Consider the following 24,131-nt stretch of genomic DNA (forward strand, 5'->3'; position numbering starts at 1 on the left):
AGATGCAAGAGGCCCAGTGAGAAGATCAGCCCCCTACAAGAGGGAGACCATCGCTTTAGAAAGGAAGAGGATGGTCTCCAAGTGAAAGGAGGAACTGTGTGCTTTTCCAGCTCTGGTCCACCAAGAAACTGAAAATTACCCTATATTCATGATTCATAAAACACCAGAACAAAAAAAGGCATGTGCCAGATGTAAGGCCCTGTATCAAGGGCTGAGGAGGGTTGGGGCACTTGCCATGGTGTAGGACACAGGAGGACTTAAGAAATGGAGCAAGGACCATCTCAGAGGAAATTGGAAAAGGTGTCTGAGCCTGGAAGCTGGACAGCTGGCACAAGAGCTGGACTGAGACAAAGGAATCCCAATGTAAATTTTTCCCAGGAGAACCTGCCCAAACCCTGTATCAGAAGCAGGTCCCTGGGGCTGCAATGAGGGGTGACAGGCATTTCTGGGTCACAGGGCCCCATATGGCTGGAGGAAAAGGAGGGGAAGCAAAGCAGCCTCCCCAGACCCCACCTCCTTTGCTCCTCCCCTTGGCCCCCTGCAGCTCCCAGATCCTTTCTCCCCTCCCTCCAAGGGCGGGCTGGTATACCCATGGCTTCAAGGAGCAGGATGCAGCCAGTCTCAGCTCTGGGCCCCCTTTGTCTCAACCCAATCGGGGAAAGGTAAAGGATCTCACTTAGCTCTGCAATTAAACCTTCAAGGTAGGCAGCAAGCTTTGGGGGTGGGGATAAAAATGGCCCCAACTCGTAAGACAAAAACCATGGCTCCTTTCAAAAGAGAACAAAGGCACTCTTTACAGCCAACTCCCAAATTGAGGATAACTATTTGGAAAAGTTTTCATAGCTGAGAGGAATAGAGTACCTGGGTGGAGGAAGGCAGGAAAGGAGGGACCAACAGAGGTGCCTCCCTTCATCCCCAATTTTCACTGATGGCCACCCTAAAAAGAGGGGCTATTGGTTAATTAGTACAGATATTAACATTCATCACCTGCTATGCCAAACACTATGGAGCCCTTCCCTGAATCCAGTGTGGTAGGGGCTGTTAACACCCATCAGACATCTGAGCAACATCGAGCATTAGAGGCTGTATCACACATAACACTGGTTTCATTCTTACACAACTCGGGATTACTATGGTTGTGACTATTTCACAGATGTAATAACTAAAGGCACAGAGGGCAATGAACTTGCTGGGGCAGATTTAACACATGCCAAAGCCCTGTGTGTCCCCCCTGAAGAGGGCAGCCAGTTTAACCTACATGCTTGATAGTGATGCCAACAGTGGCAGGCTTTTAATGAGGGATTACTGTATGCCAGCCCTATAAAATTGGTACCATCACCTCAACCCTGCAAAAATCACATCTGCACCTGGGCAATGGTGGGGGGTTCAAGAAGCCACAGCAAGCCTCCCAGAGGGCAGAGGCAGGTCTGTATCCTGGGCCCTCTATGAGGGCCAAAAATTACTGCCACTAGTTCACCAAAACCCACAGCATCCAAAAATCAAAAGACGGTTCAAAGTTCATATTCTGTCCTTAATTCCCTTTAATTCATGCACCTCTCAGCTTGCAGGGGAGGGGAAGCACAAGGGCCCAGCGTCTCAGACCAGGGGTGATAAGGATGGAAGCCCAGACCTGGGGTTGGGCCGAGAACTCCAGCAGCCCTCCCTTGCCACAGGTAAGTGCCTCCAGCAGGATGGCCCCGGCCCCAGTGCAGCTCCACGTTGCTAACTTGCTAAAGCCACCGTCTGTCTTTCCTGGCTTTCTACTTTCTCCCCTGTGAAATGGGACTCAACACCCACCTCCCTCGCTGGACAGTCACACCGGCACGGAAGCCTGCCTTCTAGGAGGTAGTGATAGAAGCTGTGAGGTCTCAGTTTGCGGAGTTTGGGAAGTGGAACCAGCTTTACCCCGGAAGAGGTAAAAAATGGAAAGTGAGCCCCCAGGGCAGACAGCGCGGCCAGGGCAGGGAGACGCCGCCCGGGACCGGCTCCTCCCCAGCCAGGTGTGCTGGGCGGCCGCTGCGCCTCGCCCTCAGTGGCTCATCTAATGAGGACCCCGGGACACCTCCCCTCTGGCGCACACCCTGGCCCACTCGGTCTCCCGCACCCACGTCCACTCGGTTCTTTTCTATCCCTCGGAGAAAACCGAACAAAAAACGGCCCATTGCCTGAATCCCACAGGTCCGAGTCTTAAAGGACGGACGCCCACTCCATCGCAGAATTCTCTCCTCACTCTCTGCTGCCCCGAGGGCGGTTCCCTCTGAAGCCGAAGCAGGTATGGTTACCCCCTCCCCACGGGCAAAAACACCCCTCTCGCTCACTTCTCCTGAGGGCCACCTTCCGCCCCGCCCCCCGCAACGACTCTAGACGTTAGGAAGGCCACCCCGTCCCCCTCCCTGGGGACGAGCCTCTCTCCTCGGGGCCCGGGGTGTACAACAAGGGTATCCCTCCCAATTGTATCCCTGTAGGACATATGCCCCCTCTTTTCCTTCTTGATCGCTTCTCCTAAATAGTCAGGGGACCTCTCCTACCCTAGCATGCCTGGTCTCCAGCCGGATGGGAGCCGCCTCCCCAGGAGTCCCCGGGAGAGGGTCCCTGCGTGCCGACCCGGGACCCCTCCACCGTCCCCTCCTCCCCCACCAGCCCACGGAGCCCCTCGACTGGCGAGCTGCCCTCGGGGCCACGGAGCGCTCACCTGCCGAGAGCCTGGCTCGGGCGGGGCTCCGCGGTGGAGCCGCGGGTCGGGACAGGCTGGCGGGAGGCCGGCGGGCGGCCGCGCAGGGCGCCGGGCTCGCGAATCTCCGGCGCCGATCGCCGAGCTACGTTTACTTGGGCCACTTAACCCCCGCGTTGCCGGCGGGGCGCGGCCGCCCGCTCGCCCGCCTGCCAGTGGGCCGGTGGCGCCCGTCGGGGGGCGCTCGGAGTGTCCACGCGAGCTGCGGCCGCCGGACCGGGGCGGCTGCTGGGAGGAAGCCTCGCGGGCCGGTCCGGACAGGGGGAGTAGGTGGGGAGGGGGCGGTGCCGAGTCCCCTTGTAACCCCTGCCCGGCACTCGCCCCGCCCCCGCCCTGGGGCGCCCCCGCCGCAGCCACTCAGAGCCGGGCCCCGGGCGCCGGGGGGAGCCGGGGGAGGGGACGAGGGAAATTTGAAATCACTCCGGAGCCTCCCCTCCGCCCCTCCTCCACAGGCACCGCCTCCTGGTCCCCTGGGCGTGTTAAATCACCCGCCGGGATAACCGGCCCTAACGCGGGGCTCGCAGACCTCCGCCAACAGCGGAGACTGGTCCTGGAGCCTCACTTCCCCCCCGCCCCACCTCGACCCCGGACCCAGACACGCACGTCTAGTAGCGGGGGCCCAGAGAGGGAAGCGCTCCCACTGCAATCACACAGCAGCCGAGTCTCCCGTTTACCCCCACCTCCAGCTGCAAGGCCACCTGGGCGCTGGGGTGCCCCCGCCAGTCAGTCACCTGGCTCTGGACCCTCGAACTAGTCCTTCCTCCCTTCCTCCCACCGTGCTCGGCCTTTGTCAGCCATCTTAAGGGGAGGAGGGAAGCGCAGAGGAGGGAAAGCATCCAGGTCCCTGGCTGCCTGGGTTCTCGGGTACTGCTGGCATCAGGAGCAGAAGGTGAAGCCCCGTGCTGGTAGTAGGTCTCAGATGCTTCTGCCCTAAAGGAGCATTGAGCTACTGGAAAACTGTGCTTCCTAATATTTATTGCAGCTGATATTTATACTTAAATATTTGTTTACCTGCTTTTTGTGTGTCTCCACATTAGACTATGGGGCCAGGGTCTCAGTGTGTCTTAGCACACAGTAGATGCTCTATAAATACATGCTGAATGAATGAATGAACAAATGAGTGATGACATGATGGCCTATAGGACTTATGTGCCCTAGCTCTTGCCTGCCTTTCCAGACATTGCCTACCCTTCCTCCTCCCTCACTTCACTCTGTCCTCACCTCTGTATTGTTCCTTAAACACATCAATCATGTTCCTGGACATTTCTTTGCCCAAATCTCCGTATAGCCAGCTTCTCACCAGTCAGTTCTCTACCAAAAGCCTACCTTCTGGAGAGGCTTTTCCTGACCACCCCGCCTGAACAGTCTCCTTTCTCCATCATTCCTATCCTATTTTATTATCTTTGTAGCACTTATAGCTATTTGAATTGTTTTGCATAGTGCCTTGTTTGAATATTTCCTTTTCTTGCTTTTTTTTCTTGTTACATACACATATTACAAACTCTGCGGCATCACAGCAGGAACCACATCTGTCTGCTTGTTCCAAGATGTGTTTCTAGTGCCCACAGGAGGAGCTTGATAAAAGTTTGCTGAAGGAATGAATGAACAAAGATTTCCTGCCTCCTGAGCTCCAGTTCTCTGAGTAAAACCAGAGCTTTCTCCCTTCATCTCTTATCAGGTATTTGCAAATAAGAAAATGGCAAATTCTCTGGAAGCTACAAAAGTTTCTAAACTTACTGCATCTTGTTCTACCTAGGGACCTGGAGAGAGGATAGGAAGGTACAGGAGTGAAATGAACCCAGCAACTCAGAGAACCCCAGGTGAATGAGCAGCAGGAACTCCTAGGCATTGGCCTTCTGACACAAACATAGAAAACTGCCTTCCAGTCACTGGTGCAGGATGATGAGAATCCCTCAAGAGGGCTTATGGCTTGCCCCCACCATCTGGGGTATATCTTTAGAGGAGAGAAAAATGCATATGAGCTGGTGGGCCTATGGGGAGGGCTGCTGGGTCTCTGTTTTCTGATCCATAAGTCAAGACCTGCCACATGGCAAAGGATGTCCGTGCACCACAAGGAATGCCTGGAAGGCCTACTGAAGAGGCCGAAGAACTGGGGCTTTCTGGGACATGGCAGATATTTCTGGGGACAGCAGACCCTCTAATAAAAAATCCAGGAATAAAAAAGTAGAAGGTCTGATGGAGCAAGTGGTCTCAGTCCTGTCATTTGGAAAGGAGGATGAATGCCAGGAGAACCAGAAAATGAGAAAAGAAAAGACCCCCAGGGCACAGAACTTGGTAGTCTGCAAAGTTCCTTGGTCATATTCACCCCCTCATTTGAGTCTCAGCCAAATGAGGAATCAGGGCAAGGAAAACTGGGGGCTCCATTTCAGATGAAGGACCTAAGGCCCAGAGAAGAGAGAACTTGTGCAGAGTGAGGCAGCTGTGCAGCCTGATCTTGACTGAACAAACACCTGCTACTGCTACACAGCAGGCACCTAGCTAGGAATACAGATGGGAAGATCCAGAGCTTACATGCTGGTTGGCGAGCATCAGAAACAAACGATGAGAGAATGTCAAGTATGGATAAATATGGGAAGAGGATAAAATGGAGGTTGGCATGATGGAGCCAGAGGAAGACCTAGGCCAGGATCTACTTTGGCATGTGGGAGGGACAGCCAGTAGCCAGAGCAGCAGGAGTAAGGAGGAGAGAAATAACAGGGCCCATGTCTTGTGAAACCTAGTAAGCCACAGTGGGGGGTTTGGATGTTTCTATTTGAGCCATGATCTGGCTCAGATGCTTAAAATAGACTTGAGTGGGGAAGTGGATGGGGAGGAGGCTGGTACCTATTCTGGAAGACTGAGAATGGTGACCTGGACCACAGTGGGAGCAAGTAAGTAGAAAGAAGTGATTGGATTTGGGATAGATTGTGGAGGTTGAACCAAGCGGTAAAGGAAAGAGTAGCATCAAATATGTCCCAGGGATTTTAGCTTGAGTACCCAAGTAAAAGGTGGTGCATTTACCTAAATGGGAAAAGTTTGCAGAATGTGGATTTGGAGGGGAACTCAGTAGGTCTGCCTTGGCCTTGTGAATGGGAGTCATACTATGGGCTGGGCTGGCACCCAGGTGCCCTGACTCTGTCCAGTGCTCCTCTTCCTGCCTGGGTGGTAAGCCATGCCATATACAACTCCCCCACCACACCACACTCCCAGATTGCATCCTCAGAGGGGGACTTGTCATCAGACATCAGAATCCTGCCTGCCTCCTACATCACATGGATCTGATAAATCACCTGGCCTCTCTGAGCCTAGATTTCCTCAGCCTTAGAGAGAAATAGCTCAGGAGATTGCCACTGGGACCAAATGAAAACATTGATGCTGGATTACCCAACTGGGCAGACACGGGCTCCAGCTCCCAAATAAATATTTTTACGGAAGATTTGCTATTTCTCTCCTACACCCTCAAGAGTTCGCTTTTTGATGTTAAAAAACAAAAACAAAAACAAACACGACCTGTTGGTATTACTACACACAAAGGCAGTGGAGAACACGGAAGGCTAGAAACAGAACTTCTATTTCAGATTGATTTCAAATCTTCTTGCACACAGGTGCAACAGTGTTTACTTAAAAATTTACTGTAACATCACAATCATTATGCTCATGATGACAATCAATATTTTTTAAGGAAACAACAAAAATTCTGTGATTAAAGGTCATTTGTTTCATCATCAAAAAAAAAAAACACCAGATCAGAGAATGTCCTTGCTCTTAGGAAATAAGCAGTAAGGTACTTAAGGAAAAGGGCACAGTGTGTCCAACTTACCCTTAAGTGGTTCAGAAACAATAATATGCATATACATGGGAGAGGAAAACTGTAAAGCAAATGGGGCAAATGGAGAGTCAGGTTAAAAAGACATTCCTTGTACCAGTTTTATAACCCTTCTATAAAGATTTTATTAGAGATATTAGACTGGATAAAGATTTTATTTGATATATTAGAGATTATATCAAATAAAAATTAACATTAAAAAGAAAACCACATATATCAACAACACTCCACCAAAAAAATCAATTGGAAAAATTTTTGAAAAGAAGAAACACACGTACATACATCCTTAGTACCCTTATGCTAATAAATCAACACATCAATGGACTTACACCTGTGTTGTGGTTAAATATTATATTTGTGTTGAATTATACCATCATCTTTTCAGGTCTTCAAGCAGCTACAGGTTTTTAGTAACACATGCAAAGTGCTTGACACAGAGCCTGATGCATAATAGATACTTCATAGATCACAGGTATTTTTATTAGAAAGTTGACTTCATCTCTCTGTGCCTCAATTTCTTCATCTGTAAAATGGAGGTGATAATAGTACCTGCTTTGTAAGGTTGTTGTGAGAATTCTGTGAGTTAATGCATGTAAGGCATTTTGAGCAGTGCCTGGTGCATAAAAAAACACCATAAAAGTGCTTGTTAAGTAAAAAAAAAATGCACTGCTTTCCTGGTTGTCTCATCTCTTGAAAGGTGCAGAGATGAGCGTTCTGCCTGTGACCTGGGACTCCCAGCTGCTTAGGTCCACAAGCAGTGTCTAGTATGATGGGCCCCATTTTACAGTTGAGGAAACTGAGTCTGTGCAAGATGAGGTTTGTCTGAAAACCACAGCTGGTTGGTGGCAGAGCTGGGACTAGACTCCCAGCCCGACCCCCCACTCTGTGATCCCCCCCACCACCACTCCCTGTGTGCTATGCTAAGGAGTCTGGGCCTCAGTCATCTCCCTGTCTAATTGGAATAATAATAATAATAATAGTAATGCCTACTTCCCGAAGCGACTGCGGGGATTCGCAGAGCCCGTGTATGTGAAAGAACTCCATTGTAAAGTATTCAGTCTTAATTGCAGTGTCATTAGAGGGCACGTTCATTTGCAAAGTGGGTTCCTCACCTTTCGTTTTCAACAGGAACGCCCAGACTTCTTTTGCCCCCTTGATCCACGGAAGGAATTATTTTCTGCTTTTTTTAAGCCCCCAAATGGGCCATTGAAATATTTAAGTATATGTGCCTTAGACGAGTACACACAGTCCGGCTGGGTGTTACTCATTGGTATTATTAAATAAGCACAGTAGTAGTAGCTATTGAGAGAATACCATGTGCCAGGCGCTGGGCTGAGCATTTTATATGCACTACCCGTTGACTTTTAGGGCAGTCTGACTTACTAGGAAGGAGTGTTATCTCCGTTTTACACATGGGGAAACTGAGGCCCTTAGCAGCAGAGTAACTGTCCAAAATCATAGTGCCAGGAAGGGTGCCAAGAGCACAAACCACTGTCCCCATCTCCTGCTGCAGCAGCATGGAAGCTCCCCCTGCTGTCACCAAAGAGGACGCTTTGGTGGAGGAGGGGTGTGAATATTTATTGAATTTGTTAAACTACATGCCAGGCACTGGGGAAAGACTGGGGATAAAGCAGAGAACAAAAACAGACTCAGTCCTGGTGCTTACAGCTACGTAGGGGAAACACATTAATAAGTTTATCTCATGAACAATTGTGATAGTACAATTGTGTTAAATGCTATGAAGACAAGGATAGGACATAATAAAAGGATTTTAGGTCACAAGGTTCAATAAAGTGACCTGAAAAAAACACTTTCTTGAGAAAGTGATGGTCCAGCAGATCAGCGAGGAAGCAGTGAAGCAGGCTAAAGTGTGGAGGGAAATGCTTTCTGGGCGGCAGGAACAGCCCTGGTTGAGGTCCTGGCACACCACAAGGAACTGAGGGGAGGCTGTGTGGCTGGAGCACATAGCTGGAAAGGAAGACAACATCTTCTTTTGTGAAGGCAGGTGAAGATGATGGCAGGGGCCGGATCAAGTGGACCTTAAGAAATGGAGCTGCTGGAGGGCTTTCAGTAGGCAGGTCAGTAATGTGATCAGATATGAATAAAGCATTTTGCAGTCTCTGGTACAATGATAGCTAATAGAAGGCAAGACAGACCTCCCTTCAATCTGTAGGAGTCTCTGTATCTATAGAGAGCATTTTATCCCCATTTCTCCAGACATTGAATGAGTGCTTAAGTTACTTATTACTGTTATTAGTAGTTACAATATTCCTCCTAATTCGTTTCCCCTGAATTGCCTAAAATCATTTTAAAAGACATGATTAAGGAAACACAGCCGTACTGCCCATCGCCCTGAAACATCCCTTTTAGTGTGGCCTCATGAGAAGAGGTTCCACCACAGAATAGTCTGTGATCTCTTTTGTGGCTTTTGACTTGGGGCCCAGGCCTGAACCACTGGTTGCTTTCTCCATCCTGAGCCTTAAAACACATAGTATGCCTTAATCTTTAGAGAATGCTCCATGTCCCCTCCAGATTTTGTGATGATCATGAAATGAGGTAGCATTTACTTAGATTCATCCACACTTGATAGGTTTCCACTTTGAGGAAGCTCTTGAAAAAGTCTTGCTTCTGTCACTTTATGACCTGGCCTAGCAACCTCACCTGTCTGAGCTTCACATTCACCATATGTAAACTGGAGCATGGTGAGGGTTGAAAGGGATAAGGCACATCCTCATGTGCTCACACATGTGGGCACAGACTTCGCCCTAGAGATCTCCCCCAAGGAACATCAGCTGGGATGGAGGTGGTGATGGGGACAAGAAACTACAGGTGTCCAATAACCAGGCCTTGTTCACTTTTACAAGTTCCAGGCCCCTGTGCCCATTCAACTTCCATCTCAGGATCTCCAGGAGACCTCTGTCCTTCCCCAGTCTACCTTCCAAGTTCCAGGGTTCCCATCTGAAGTTCTTGTCTGCTACTCCCAGGCAGATGGATAAAGGATCTCTTGGATTAGTAAAGGGTTTGCCCCCTATCCCATTACCCTCAAGCCTCTGATTAGATCTCTTGCACAGGTTGCTTTCAGGGCAAAAGCTAGTCTTGGAGGTAGAGTTGAGGACATGTTATATTCTACGTGTATAACATTTTGCCCTTTCCTTGGTCAACCCATATGGACAAAATGTCCATGTCAGCACATTTGACTCTGTCATTCTTTAATAACTGCTTCACAGAATCCCATGGTGTCAATGAACTACAATCTATTTTATAATTTATCTTGTGAGTGGACAGTTTGTTTACCCCCATTACAATCCCAGCTACAAAAAACATTCTCTATGTGTACCTCCTGTGTAAATATGTTTTTAGTTTTAAGAATTACTGTTGAATTGTCTATGATGACTATATAACATATTAATTACTTTTTATAATTTTCCAACATTTTTGTTAAGAAAATATTACTACATTCAGCAAAGTTGATTTACAGGGAACACCCTTATCCCACCACTGAGACTTTGCTGTGAACATTGTATACTTCTACCCATTTATCCATCCATCATTCTTATTTTTTTAAGCATTTCTGAGTAAATTGCAGATATCAGTATACTTAACCTCTAAACATTTCAACATGCATATCACTAACTAGAGTGTAATACTTGTTTAGTTTCTTTTTGTCTTCAAGGTAAAATTTATGTGCAAAGATACACACACATCTTAAGTGTACATTAATTGAACATTAGTACACACATGCATATGCATACACACTTGTGTTTACATGACACAGAATATCACCATTACCCTAGAATTCTTACATTTTCTACTACAGATTACCTATTCTAGAACTTTTTCTCTGGGGAGAAAAAAGATCTCGTCCACTCTCCAATGCCCAAAGGAAATTATTTCTTCCTGGCCAGATGAGTTCCATTCCTCCTCTGAGTTTCAATAACTTCTCATCCCCTGGGACACGTGCATTTAGGCTTTGCACTACCTGAGAGCAGCCATCACATCTACTCCATGATAGGTGCTCAATATATGTTTGTTTTTCTTGAAGCCTTGACTTCAAGGTCAAAGATGACTGAAGGTCATCTTTCTCTGACCTTCAAAGAAACTATCAAGTACACTTGGGCCTTCCTTAATTTTGGGGAAATTAAGGCTTGATACCTGAGGGGTATAAGATGGTAAAGGGAAGACGGTCAGCAGCCTTGGGCCCCAATCTCATTCTCCCAAACCTATTGAGTGACCTCGTGTTAGCATCTTCCCCTCTCTGGGCACCTGCTTTCCTCCACTGTCAAATGAAGCAGATGGTCTAGTGTGGAATGAGGCCAGAAACCTTAGTGTCATTCTTGACCCCTTTCTCTCATGCTTCTATGCTGGATTCACCAGCAGATCAGATCTTTACCACCCTTCCACTTAGCCACCACCCTAATGAAAGCTACCATCTTCCTCACTGCACTAGAACACTGCACCAGCATCCTTATTGGGCTCCTGGCTTCCACCCTTGGTCCCACAGTCGGTCTTCTGTTCCGGTGCACCTGATTAGGCCTTTGCAACACTTAAGTCAGAACACACCCCTCCTCTCTTCAAGGCCCTCCTGTGACTCCCCATCTCAGGTCAAAAGTCAAAGTCCTTCCAATGGCTCACAAGGGCCCCTATGACCTTGGTGCAATCCCACTTTCTGTATCCTCAGCTGTCCCCACACTGACCTCTGCTTTTCCTTGAACATGCCAAGCACATACTAACCTCAGGGCCTTTGCAGTCACTTTCTCCTCTGCTTAGAAGTCTTCCACCCAGATATTTGCATGGCTTATTTCTTCACTTCCTTTAAGTCTTTGCTCAAACATCACATTATGAAAGATGCCTCCCCTCACCTCCTGTTTAAAGAACAAACCTCCACCTTCCTCTACTGCATTCACTCTCCCTTCCACTTAACTGTCAATCAATGTGTTGTGTATTTCCGCCCTTATATTGTCTGTCTACCTGACTAGAATGTAAGCTCCGTGAGGGATAGCTTATTTATTTGTTTTGACCACTGCCATATTTTGTTCACTGTGCACCTAGAACAGGGCCTAGCTCATGGTAGGGGCTCAGTAAGTGATTTGTTAGTGAGTCAGGGTACATGGATTTGGGACTTATCTCCCAGCACTTATCTTCTCTAAGGCTTGGACTCCTCCCTTTAAAAAGGGCTCCTAATGTTTTCCTTACTGTGTTATGAAAAGTAGATGGTAAGTGGAAATGCATGTTTTAGGAGTGCTGCCCAAATGTTGGCGGTGAGGAGGTCCAGTGGCTTAGGGCATTGGCTTTGGACACCTGTGTGACCTTGGGCAGATCACTCAAGTTTCCTGTCCCTATTAGAGCCTGCTTCATTAGTATGTTGAGGGTTAAACAAGAAGCCATGTGGGAAGTGCTCAACACAGTGCCTGACCTGTAGTAATAATAATGGTTGTTGTTAAAGGCCTGAAAAGGAGGGATTCTACTTCCTGGGTTTACTCTGACTCTGGACTCTGCCTCTTCTTTTGTTGTGGGATAAACATAAAGAGGATGGATCCCTCTTGTTCAGACCTGTCCTTATCTCCTTTGGGCAGGCCCTCTCTTTCCAAGTTTCAGGAAGCCCATATATGCAGCATGCCAATGATCCTGCCTGAAGGCTGGGCTTGGGAAAGTGATTACTGAGTTATGCTGACTGGGAAGTATGGGAGAAGGCAGGGTGACATACCCAAGACTCCGAGGATTCCCCTTGATTGTTATGTTTGTGTGTCCACACCCTGTCAGAGGCTGAGGACTCAATCTAACGTCCATTCATTTTTTAGGTCTTCACAGCTGGCTTACACCCCCAAGATGTGTTCACCCCCATCAAACCTGCTCACAATCCCCCACCCTCCTTCCTAGCTTTTATCCCTTTATCATCATGTCTTTGAGTGGCTTTTCAAACAGAGTGTATCTCTTCCCCATCACTACCGACCCCACTGCATGGGAGCGTAGCAGTGGCCAGTCCAGTTCACCACTGTGTCCCCAGCACCTACCACAGAGCCTAGCACATAGTAGGTGTTCAATGAATGTCCACTGCCTGAATGTCTGAATGGACTCCACCAACTTTCAGATAATAAAAATGGTCTGGTAGAGAAAGTTCTCCGGGTAACTCCTCCAAGGTTACACCCCCCAGCGATTTGCATTGCAGTCTGAAATGGGGGCCAGGCCAGGCATTCACTTTTTAATCATCCTGAGGAAAAAAACAAAGCAGACAATAGAGATCCGAGGCCTCATTTTCTCAAAGTGATTCCTACCTTTGAATTTGAAATAAGAAGTGAGATTCCCAAAAGGTGGAGGAGTTGTCACCCCCACCCTCAAAGCTAGAAACTGCCATAGAGCCCTTTAAAAAGCAAATTTCTAGAGGGGTCAGTTTAAATGTCCGGTGGGGCTTAGGCTCAGGATCTGAAAAAGGCTTAAGCTTTACCTTCGGAATTTCACTCCTAAAATCTATCTCAAAGAAAAACCTTGAGATTTGGAAGGAGATTTTTGAACAGGTAAGCAAGTTCATCACCACATTTGATAGAAAAATCAGAGAACTGGAACTTAGAAGCCCAACAATAGAAGATGGTTCACATTAATTTATAAGTATAAGGATAGAAAGCTAAAAGTGGAATTGACTCCTCTCCCTTCTCCTTGGCTTCCAGCAAACTCAGAGCCATTTTGAAAACTAAGTAATTTCTCCATAATCCCATATGTTGGTGAGTTTGCATCCTACCTTGTCCTGATTCATGTTTGTTTGTTTCCTCCTATCTTAAGGGTCCCATTTCTTCAGCCAGTAACAGCCACCCAACAGGGGAGTGTTTGTCTGGCTCACTGCTCTACCCCAGCCCCCAGCACAATGCCTCTTGCATAGTAAATGTTCAGTAAAGACTTGTGTGAATGGACAAATGTACGCACAAGGCTGACTTCTATCTTCTTGGGCAATTTGGCAACTTCTACCGAAATGAAAGGTACTGATCCAGCAATTCCATTCTAAGACCTAGTAACTCCATTCATAAAATATCTGCATGCACTGATATTTGTATATGTAAAAAGACAAGATGCTAAATAGCATAAGCAGTGCATGTATGAGTCCTGATCTGGGGGAAGGAAAAATGAAAAAGGTGTCTGTGCTATTCCAGAATGATCCTAAGAGCACATTTGGGAGGTTCCAACCTCGGTCTGCCCCTAACCAGTATGTGACCTTGGATGGCACCTTTCCTCTCTAAGTTCCATCCCCCACCCCACCCCCACCCCCCGAAAAAAACAAGGATGAGAGTTACGACCTCCTGGTGGGGTTACTGAGAGGATTAACGGAGAAAATGAATGTAAATGCCCAGCACCTCTCCCAGAGTGAGTACTCAAAATTACATTAGTTAGAATAGAAAACCATTCCCTATACTTCAATTAAAAAACAAGATCATTTCCCTTGTGACAGGATGGGAACAAAGATTTTTTAACTTTTTTAAAGACCCCTTTAAAATGTATTCAGTAAATAAATTCAAATCTACAAAAAGGTTACAAGAATAATGAAAGGATACCTGTATACTCTTTACCCAGAGCCATCAATTATTAGCGTTTGACGTATTTGTGCTACCTCTTCCTTATTTTTCTCCTGAGCCATTTTATTTCCCTTTACCTTAAATACTTTCAGCATTTATTTCTTAAGAATGGAGACATTCTCTTACATAACCCAAGTACAACTATCAAATTCTGGAAATCGAACATCCATATAATATGATCACCTTTTCTACAATACTGGTCAAATATCAAATATTCTACTAACATCTTTTTAAAACTGTGGTTTTACAAAATCATAACATAAATCTTACCATGTTAACCATTTCTAAGTGTACAGTTAAGTAGCATTAAATATATTCACTTTCCTGTGCCAATAATATCTTTTATAGCAATTGTTTACCTCCATCCAAGATCACACATTGCATTTAGTTTATCTTGTGTTTTTTCTAGTTTCTTATAATCTGGAACAATTCCACAGCCTTCCCTTGTCAATGGTTTTCAGGACACAGGTGTTTTGAAGAGTTCAGATCAACTGTAATTTTGCAATTTTATGTGCTTTTTTTCGTGGAGAAGCTAATATTGAAGGTATGATGAGTATAATAAATGGAAACATGAAAATGTCCATAGTGTTTTTTTTCTCCCATTTTTGGTAGAAAGAAAACCTGGAGTCTGTCCCATCTTTTAAAATATCCTTGGGCTACATGCAGGATCTTTATGGTGATGGAAATGTTCTATATCTTGACTGTTTCAATGTCAGTATCCTCGTTGGGAAATTGTGCTATGGCTTTGCAAGATGGGATTCGTACATGGAGAGAAACTGGAGGAAGGCACAAGGGATCTCTCCGTATTATTTCTTACAACTGTACATGAATCTACAATTATGTCAAAATAAAAGATTTAACTTTTAAAAAATGATGTTTGTTATTGCAGAGCACACAGGGTCAAGCCTTTCTCCTGGGAGGAACCTGGCCCCTTGGTGAAATTCCCAGCAGGAATAGCTGTGCCTGAGAAAGACTTCTTAATGAATTCCTTTCACTTGCAGGGGTGGGGGAAGGGGGACCAGCTTTGCCCTCCACAGGGACATTCGGGACATTTTAAAGTGAATGAAAGGAGCAAGGTCCCTCATTAAGGCTGAAATGGGAGCTGCTGGGGACGGGGGTTCTCTAGAAAGGAGGACTGACCCCAGGTCTGCATTTCCTGCGACAAGGTTATCACATTAACAGTAATCACTGCTCCTTCCTCCATCCAAGAGCAGATTGTAGAGGAAAGCACGGGAAAGCAGATCTTTACCTGTTGTTTTTGCTAGTGACCAGGTTCTTGATAAAACTGAAAAATTGTAAACACCTAAATAGGCGACTGCGGGAATTGGGTATGGCATTATATTGTTGCTCAGTAGAATATTATGTAGCATTTTATGATGATGTTGATAGCATTTATAAACAAAGCCAAGAATGGCACTGTCTGAAATTTTGAGGTTTCTTTTAGAAGGCTTGGATTCTTCTCCTTGCAACTGAACGGAGGTGGGAGGAAAGCAGGTTTCTCCTAGAGCCTGGTCAGGGAAATGAAACTGCGACCAGGTTCGTGCTGAAACGCTCATTTCTGGGCATTCTCGGAGAGGTCCGTCAGGATCTAGTCTCTCTCTACCTTGCAAGTTTGTCCATCCTCGGGCTCTTTAGAACCCAGGAAGTCAGAACATAACATCCCTTGATACTTCCAGGAATTTTTCCTAAAGAAATAATTAGGTGTAAAGAAGAATTGTGTACAGGAATGCTTTATTGCCGTGTTCTTTTTGTAAGATGGAAAAATTGTAGTAATACCAGCAAGCACTTAGCAAGCACTTGGTTATTGTGGGCCAGTGGCTCTCCGAAGTGTTTTACAAGCTTTGTCTCATTTCATCTTTTCAAGTAGGTTCTATCATTGTCTCCATTTTTACAAATGAAAAAAGAAATCGAGGGACAGAAAGCTTAGTAATGTTGCCCAAGACAACATTATTAGTAAGTAGGGCATACAGACACAATGAGAACAATTAACACAATGTGACAAACATTAACAGAAAATAATGAGTGACAATAAGTAGACAAGGCAAAGTATTGTCATTACACATGTGTGTTCAGGTGCTTAACAAAGCCATGTGCATGGTAGGCATTTAAAAATGGAAAAAATGAAATAGAAGTAAAACATTTTGGTATAAGGAATATAATCAATACTGTTGTCATAACTTTGTATGGTGACAGATAGTAACTATACTTATTATGGTGAGCATTTTGTAATGTATATAAATGTCAAATCAGTATGTTGTACACCGGAAATGAATACGTCAACTACACTTCAATAACAAATAAGTAACAAAAATGGTTGTTATTATTTATACTTCAAACTTCAATGTGCTGAGGAATCACCTGGGAATCTTGTTAAAATGCAGATTGTGAATCAGCAGGTTGGGGTGGAGACTGAGAGTTTGCATTTCTAACAAGCTCCCAGGTAATGTCCACGCTGCTGGTCCAAGGACTATACTTGTAGTATCAGAGACTGAATAGCTTGGCCAAATGGAAGAGCCCTGGAGATGCTGAAAGAAACAAATCACAGAAAACCCAGTGACCCGTGGTGCGGAAAAAGATCGGAAGACAGTCACTGTGTTGGGGCAGCAGTTACCAGTGAATTTCTTCCCATTTCTCTATTTTTTTTGTCACATGGACCAAGTCACTTCCACAAATATTTATTGAGTGCCTCAACCCCAGTCACTGTGGGAACAGAAATGAAGGAAATCCAGTGGTTTCCTCAAGGATGTTTAAAAAAAAAAAATGTTAAAAATAACTTAAACTGTGAGCATTTCTTTGTATATAAATTATACATCAAAAAAGTGGACACTTAGAGATATGAATAAATATAGTGCCCTGGCAAGGATCTTTTTAAAAAAGTTAAGAATAGTTTAAAATAAAAATTCCTGGAATGGGAGTCAGGGGGCCTAAGTGCAGTCCCTGTCTGCTAGTAACCTAGAGTTTACTCTCTTCCAGGTACCTTGGATTTAGACAAGTGCCCTGTATACATTCTCAAAGCACTTTGTACTTCTTGACATCAGTTAATAATTTCACACAGGTGAGTTTCACATGTGTGTGACTGCCAGCCTGACTAAACTCTGGCTTTTCCCAGGCTGGCACTACATCTGGTTTTGTCCCTCTGGTGTCGCAGCACCTGATATGGCATTTGTCCCACAGTAGGCACTCCATAGTGCCTTTTGAATGAATGCATGAATGAAATAATGACTCATGCACCTAGTGAGCACAGGAGGAGCCTAGCTGTTGACAGTGCTGAGAAATTCATACTCCTGCATTATAATGTCAAAATGTTACAAGTCCATTAATAAAACTGTAATGGAAGGAAGGAAGGGAGGGACGGAGGAAGGAACGAAGGAAGGACTGACTAAAAGGGGAGAGGTTTGGCTTCTTAGACAGAAGACATTCCCTTCATACCTGTCCAGAAGGGATTTTTAGGGAAGGGTAGAGAAGAAAGCCTAGTGGGGAAAGCCAGCCAATCCTCCCATATTCCTCTACCCCAGATTTCTAGCCATGTGCTCCCTACCCTCAAAGCTGGGTGCAGGAGTAGGTGTGGGCTTGGGGGTCAGGTCCTGGATTCCAGGGAGCATTCCTTGGTTATCTCATCTGTCCAGGGGATCAGGGTAATACTCACCTGGGACTGCAAGAGGTCCTTGGGAAGAGAGAGCAGGGGGGTTGCATGATGAACACTGTCCCAATAATCTACCCTCACCCGCCTGAGCACTGCACTCCCTGGCACTATTACAGTCCTTGCTCTTCTTTGGGTCAGTATCCTCTTCTCCAGAGGTTCTCAAAGCACAGTCCCTGGGAACTTATTGGAAATGCAAATTCTCAGGCTCCACCCCAGGCCCTTCGAATCAGGTACTCTGGGAGTCCCAGCAATCGGCATGCAGCAGCCTTCCAGAAGACGCTGATGTAAGGCCGAGTTTGAGACCTCTCTTCTGCTTTTTTGTAAGTTCTCTCAGGGCCACTCGCCCTGCGATGTTCATTTCTCTGTTCCCAGGGCTTGGCATACGTTTTGTAGGCTTGCAATGAGCATCTGCTGAACGCATGACAACTATAATAGTGATAGCAGCTAGCTATTGATTGAGGACCTCTTGTGTGCCAGGCGCTGTTCTAAACGTAAACAGCCACTCCTGGCTAGACCTGGAATCATTTTATAGATAGTGAAACTGAGGCTCAGAGAAGCCAAGCTCTGTGTCCAGGGGTCACCCAGCGGGAGATGCGGTAGGGAATCCCGCGTTTGGCCATTCTGCTCCGCGGGGCTCTCCTCTGGGCCCAGCTGCAGCGCGCGCCGAGGCCCCGCAAGGCCGCCCCGCCCCGGGGTCCGCGCACGTCCGCGAGGGCATCTTCGCCCCGCACCCAGCCGGCCGAGGGAGGAGCGCGGCGGCGGGGCGGGCCGTGGCGAAAGTGCGGCTGCGGAAACGCGGCGAGGCCGGCGGCTGCGCAGGAGGAAGCCGCTGGAGGCGGCGAGACCTGCGGGGACGCCATGGGCCGCCTGCACTGCACGCAGGACCCCGTGCCCGAGGCCGTGGGCGGCGACATGCAGCTGCTGAACCAGCTGGGCGCGCAGGTGGGCCGGGCGGCCGAAGCGCGGGGGCGCGGCGGCTGCAGGGCGGCGGCCCGGCGGGGCTTCGGAGAGCGGAGGGAGGGGATGCGGGCCGGGCCGCGGGCGTCTGGTGTGGGTTGTGGCGTTAGGGGGATTCAGGGAGGGTCTAATGGGAATTGGAGTGTAGCGTAAAGCGAGTTTTGGGGGTCGAGAGATCTCGGGAGGCCTAAGGGCAAGCCGAGGGGTCCTAGGGTGGTTGTGGGGACCCAGAGGTGAGACTTCCGGGGGGGCCTGGGGACGAGGAGAGTTTTCGGGTCTAAGAAGAGGGACTGAGGTGAGCCTTGATGAGGCTGAAGAGAGTTTGGGGAACTGAGGTAATAGCAAACTAAGGGTGGGGGAGCCTGAGGGAGTTTGGGGGAGCTGCGGAGTTTGGTGGGCCAGAGAGGGACTGAGACGTTTAGTAGGGAGGCCAAGGGGACGTGGGGAGACTAGGAGGGTCCCAGCATCCACAGAGCGGCGAGGGGAACCTGTAGTGGAGGCATGTAGTCCGGAGACCTATGTGGTGCGTGGCCAGGCCAGAGTGGGGCTGTGGAGTCTCAGGCGAGGCAGTGATGACAGCTCCTCCGCCCGCCCATTAAGGGGAATGCCCTTTAGTTCCCAAAGAAAGAAACTACGAGCTAAGCAGTGGAGGGTCCTTCCCTGGTGATAGTAGAGCTGGCAAAAAAAAGAGCCGTTGCTCCTTTTTCCGGCAGCAGGTGCCAGCCTGGCAACTTTGAGGGCTTCCTGCCCTTGTGCTGGCTGGGATGCCCCTGGGATATCACCAGGACAGCCAAAATCGGTTAATGACTCTTCTCACCACAGCTGTAAAGGTGCATCTCTTTCCCCCACTGGGTTGTAACCTCCGAGGAGGTGGGACCCCTCTCTTGTTTGCCAGCATCCCCCACAACTTAATGCTTTCTCATAAAACAACACTAATTAGAATGCCTGTTGTGTTCTAAGGCTGTGGTGTCCAATAGAAATAAATTGCAAGCCACATGCCTTATTTTACATTTTCTAGTAGCCACATATAAACATTGAAAGGAAATTAATTTTCATGTTTTCTTTAAGCCACTGTATTGAGGTATATCATTTCATATTGTTTATATGTAGTCCATATAAACAATATCAATGAGATATTTTACTTCTCAGTACTATGTTTTCTGATTCTAGGGTGTATTTTGCATTTACAGCACTTCTCAAATGAGAAAAGCCCTTTCCAAGTGTTCAATAGCTACATGTGGCTATTGGCCACTGTATCATACAGCATGACTCTTCTAAGTGCTTTTATATATATTATTAAGTTACTGAGTCTTTGCAAGCACTCTAGGAGGTAAGTTCTATTATTATCCCCATTTTACACATGAGGAAACTAAATCACAGTGGTTAAGTAAAAACAGCTGTCATTTATTGAGCATGCACAGTGTGGCAGGCACTATTTTAAGTACTTTATGTGTAACAACACCAAAAGGTAGGTGCTATTATTGTTCCCATTTTACAGATAAGAAAACTGGTTCAGAGAAATAAATTGACCTGTTAAAGGTCAGGCAGCCAGGAAGTGTTGGAGCCAGGAATTCAGGACTGGATGCCTGACTTTGGATCCTGGGGAATTAAACACACTAGAACAGAGTTTTGTAGATGATCTTCCCAACCAGGTCACCTAGCTTTTACTTGTTTATGTGATGGGGTTTTCTGGAAAACTTCCATCTGGAGAATAAAGAAGATTCTGTTGCTAAAAACAAAATCCTTTTTTCAGCTACCAGATTGTATGATCCCCAAGGTTAACTCCAATTTGGTAGTCATGGAAAATAAAAACTACTTCCTTTAAGATCAGAGCTTGATTCATATTCTAACTTTGGTGTACAGTAAGCATTCAAAAAATACCCACTAACTGAGCAATAAATGGTGATGCCAACATTAATACAATGATTCTTTTTCTCCTTGAGGCCTAGACCTCAGACTTTAAAATAAATTGAGAGGATACTCCAAGAAGTTTGATATCCACAAAAAAAAACTCTTGAAACACACTTAGCCTTTACCTTTGTTTTTAATATGGAAAGCTTTTTCCTGATGAGCAATTACTGGAGTCCTTTGCGCCATATCGTTTACTTTTGTTGGATGATTGAACTTCTTTTGAATACCCACTTTATTCAATTTATTTTGAAGTCCGAGTCCTAGGTCTCAAGGAGAACAGAAATTACTGTATGAATGTTGGCTTCACCATTTATTGCTCATTCAGTGTTTATCTGAATGCTTAGTGTACACCAAATAGCCACTAAACCCACACGGCCTCTTGTGCTGGGAAGTTGTGATCTGTCGGGCAGGTCAGAAAAGGGAGACACAATACAGTACTAAGTATACCTAGTACCCTCTGGTGCCTGGGGTCAGTTCTAGGTAATGTGGAACCTTGAGAATAGGTAGGATTAAAATATAATCATTTTTAGAATATGAGAGGAAATTTAGAAAGCTATAAAGAAGAAAGTAAATGGTCTACAATCCTCTTGCCTAGCTATTAATGAAAGCAACACACATGGTTAGAAAATTCAAACAGTATTTGAAGGTATGAAATTAAAATAATGTACCTGTTTCTCTTGTCTGCAGAACTCATCATTTAAGTAGTTTCTTGTGTATCTTTATAGAAAAAAATTCTGTACCTGCCAGTGTATGTATGCATATCCTTCAAAAAAAGTTTTTAAAAAGGGATTGTGCAATATTCCTTGAAATGGATCTATGTAATTTATTTAACCAGTCCCCTATTACTAAACACTTCAGTTGCTTTCAGTTTTTGTTTTTATGAACAATGATGTCAACAAACTGCTCTGTGTAAATGTGTCTGGGTTTACTTTTTGGAACATATCTAAGGGTTTACTTCTTGGAATGGAATTACTAGGTCTATTATTATGGTTCTTTAAAAATTAGACATGGATTGCCAAACTGCCGTTCAGAACATTTTATCCTGTCATCAGCAGTGTGAGCATGTCTGTTCCTTGTGCTTTTTTACCAGCACTGGTGTCGTCAAACTTTTATTTTTGAAGATCTGATAGGTGAAAGATGGTATCTCCTAGTTTTACTCATCTGCATTTCTTATCTGGAATGATCTTGAGCATCTTTTCGTATGTTTACCGGTGAGAATAGTTAAGATTTTGATTTGTGGATAGTTAGGGCAGGTGAGCATTCCAGGGAGAGACAGCTATGCAGTACAAAGGCAAAGAATGGGGAAAGTGTTTAGGGAGGATTTATCGAACACATACTTTACACTTAAAATAATTAAGGTGCTGTCCCATACCAAGCCATACAAAGAGCCTTCTCTTCTAGATTATGTTCCTTATCAAGATTAAAAATTCTGAAGGCCCCCAGGCCAGGTTCTGAGAGGGAGCCTCAGAAGTTAAGAATCTGGGTAGGTCCCTTTCTTGTTGGGAGTGTCATGGTACCTTGGGAGGGCTTTGAAGGATAAGGAGGGTTTGCGGAAGTGGAAATAGGGATGGGGGCCATAACCTTAGCTTTAGGCCTCTCTTTAGAGGAGAGATAGGAGATGAGAACTCACCAGAAGGTTGAGCCTGAATGCTGGACTAAGGCCTAGAACTGGAAAAGCAGCTGGAGAGCCTCTCAACTGCCCCATTTTTTCTTAAAGGCCATTGATGGCACAGAAAATAGAGTTGGCTAGAGCTCTGACAGTTTACAGATTTGCAGCAAAAAAAAAAAATTAAGGAAATAAAGGAAAACTCACAAACAGTTGGAGGACATGTTTGTAAGCCAGTCCTGACTGTTCTTGTTCTTATTATATAGAATCAGTGGTTACGCAAGGCTAATACCCATGCTAATGCCAATGCTGCAGAAAGACCACCCCTGGATCAGCATTGGTTAAAATGTTTCCAGAGAATATCAGTGAAATTTTGAGAAAACAGACACTTTTATGCCATTGGCTGGTAGGAGTATAAATCTGTGCGACTTCTTGCAAAGCAATTTGGTGACATTTCTCAGAATTTAAAATGCACATGTCCTTTGGCCTAGGATACATTTTAAGAATTTATCTTATAGATGTATATGTCACAAAGAAATGTGTGGGAGGATACTTATTGCAGCATTGTTGATGATAATATCAAAACACAAACACACTAGTGTTCATCTCTAGGAAGCTAAACTATACTATGTCTATGCAGTTGAATGCCATGCAGTTATTAAAAGAAGTAGATAGATTTATATCTGCTGACATGATTGTTCTCTAAAATCTAATTGAGTGAAAAAAGGCAAGGTGCAGGGAGAAATTTCGGTATGATCCTATTTGTATTTAAAAGAAATGAAAATAAAATGAGCAGAATGCCACAGAGGTGTTAGCAGTAACTACCTGTGGGGAGCAGGACTGACGTATGGGGGCAAGGAGAGAGAGAGACATTTTATTTTATCTTTTATACTAGCTGGGTCTTTTCAGAAACTTGCACATATATATACTTTTATATTTTTGAAGACTACTTTCATATATTAAGATAAAATACATCTCAGAATAAAATAAGACAGCACTTGCTGTGGCTTTATGTGGAGTTCAGGGTGTTACAGCAAAAGGGACAGATGTATTTGACAATCATATTACACATACAACTTTGGGAACTTTAAACTGAGGTATCTGCCTATAATCTTTTCTTTTTTTAATGTTGTGGTGTTTTGGGAAGGTGGATCCAGTGGTACAGTGACTCTGGTAATGGCTGTGATCATTGCTGCCATGTGTTTAGCCTCTAGTCTGGCACTGTGCTGGAGGCTTTGCATGTGCCCCCTTTCGTACCATTCTGGGAGATAGGTGTTAATACCTTTGTTTTCCCTATGGGAACTGAGACAGAGAGAGGCTAAGGGACTGACTTGCTCAGAGTCACATGGGTGGGCAGTAGCAGAACATTGATCCACATCTGGATCTTTCAAAGTCTTGTGTCCTGATTTTCCCTACTGTGCCACACACACACTGTTCACTAGGAAGAAACATGGAAAAATATTGATACGGGTCTCAGATTCCTTGGGCCTCCATGACAACATACTGCAGCCTGCATAGTTTGAACAACAGAAATCTATTTCTCACAGCTCTGGAGGCTGTTAAGTCCAAGATCAAGGTCCAAACAGATTTAGTTCCTGGTGAGAGCTCTCCTCCTGGCTTGCCTTAATGCTGGGTGCCTGTGACATATACCTCTCAGAGAGTGAGCTCTGAGGTGCCTTCCTCTTCTTACGAGGGCACCAGCCCTATTAGATTAGGATCCCACCCTTATGACCTCATTTAACCTTTGTCACCTCCTCACAGGCCCTATCTCCACAAATAGGAATTTAGGGGTTAGAGTTTCAACATACGAATTAGGAAAGGGGTTGCAGATGTTCAGTCCTTCAAATGCAGTACCTATAAAGAGAAGAGTCCATGCATAAGAGACTAAGAGACAGTTC

General features: G+C 45.7%; 2 protein-coding genes and 1 long non-coding RNA gene across 12 annotated transcripts in view; 2 read left to right on the plus strand and 1 right to left on the minus strand.

Annotated features, from left to right (window-relative positions):
- Window positions 1-3,614, minus strand: part of DNMT3B (DNA methyltransferase 3 beta) — a 38,452-nt gene extending 34,838 nt beyond the window's left edge. For 3 of the 6 annotated variants that reach the window (XM_073236738.1, XM_073236737.1, XM_073236739.1), the window contains exon 1: window positions 2,693-3,614. The gene's annotated coding sequence lies outside the window, so the exon portion shown is untranslated. The remainder of the gene's footprint in view (window positions 1-2,692) is intronic. The other 3 variants (XM_073236741.1, XM_073236736.1, XM_017648607.3) reach the window with 2 other exon arrangements.
- LOC118969812 (uncharacterized) lies at window positions 1,979-6,230 on the plus strand. The gene is made up of 3 exons (XR_005057626.2): window positions 1,979-2,272; window positions 4,249-4,409; window positions 4,488-6,230. It is a non-coding gene; the product is annotated as an uncharacterized lncRNA (long non-coding RNA).
- Window positions 6,231-18,530: 12,300 nt separating this feature from the next.
- Window positions 18,531-24,131, plus strand: part of COMMD7 (COMM domain containing 7) — a 59,969-nt gene continuing 54,368 nt past the window's right edge. For 3 of the 5 annotated variants that reach the window (XM_037004652.2, XM_073236742.1, XM_037004651.2), the window contains exon 1: window positions 18,534-18,701. In XM_037004652.2, coding sequence (XP_036860547.1) covers window positions 18,618-18,701 — 84 coding nt within the window. In that variant the 5' untranslated portion in view covers window positions 18,534-18,617. Of the gene's footprint in view, window positions 18,702-24,131 lie in introns of all 5 variants that reach the window. The other 2 variants (XM_037004646.2, XM_037004649.1) reach the window with 2 other exon arrangements.

The sequence above is a fragment of the Manis javanica genome, chromosome 5, assembly GCF_040802235.1.
Source record: "Manis javanica isolate MJ-LG chromosome 5, MJ_LKY, whole genome shotgun sequence".
In the NCBI taxonomy this organism is placed as follows: domain Eukaryota; kingdom Metazoa; phylum Chordata; class Mammalia; order Pholidota; family Manidae; genus Manis; species Manis javanica.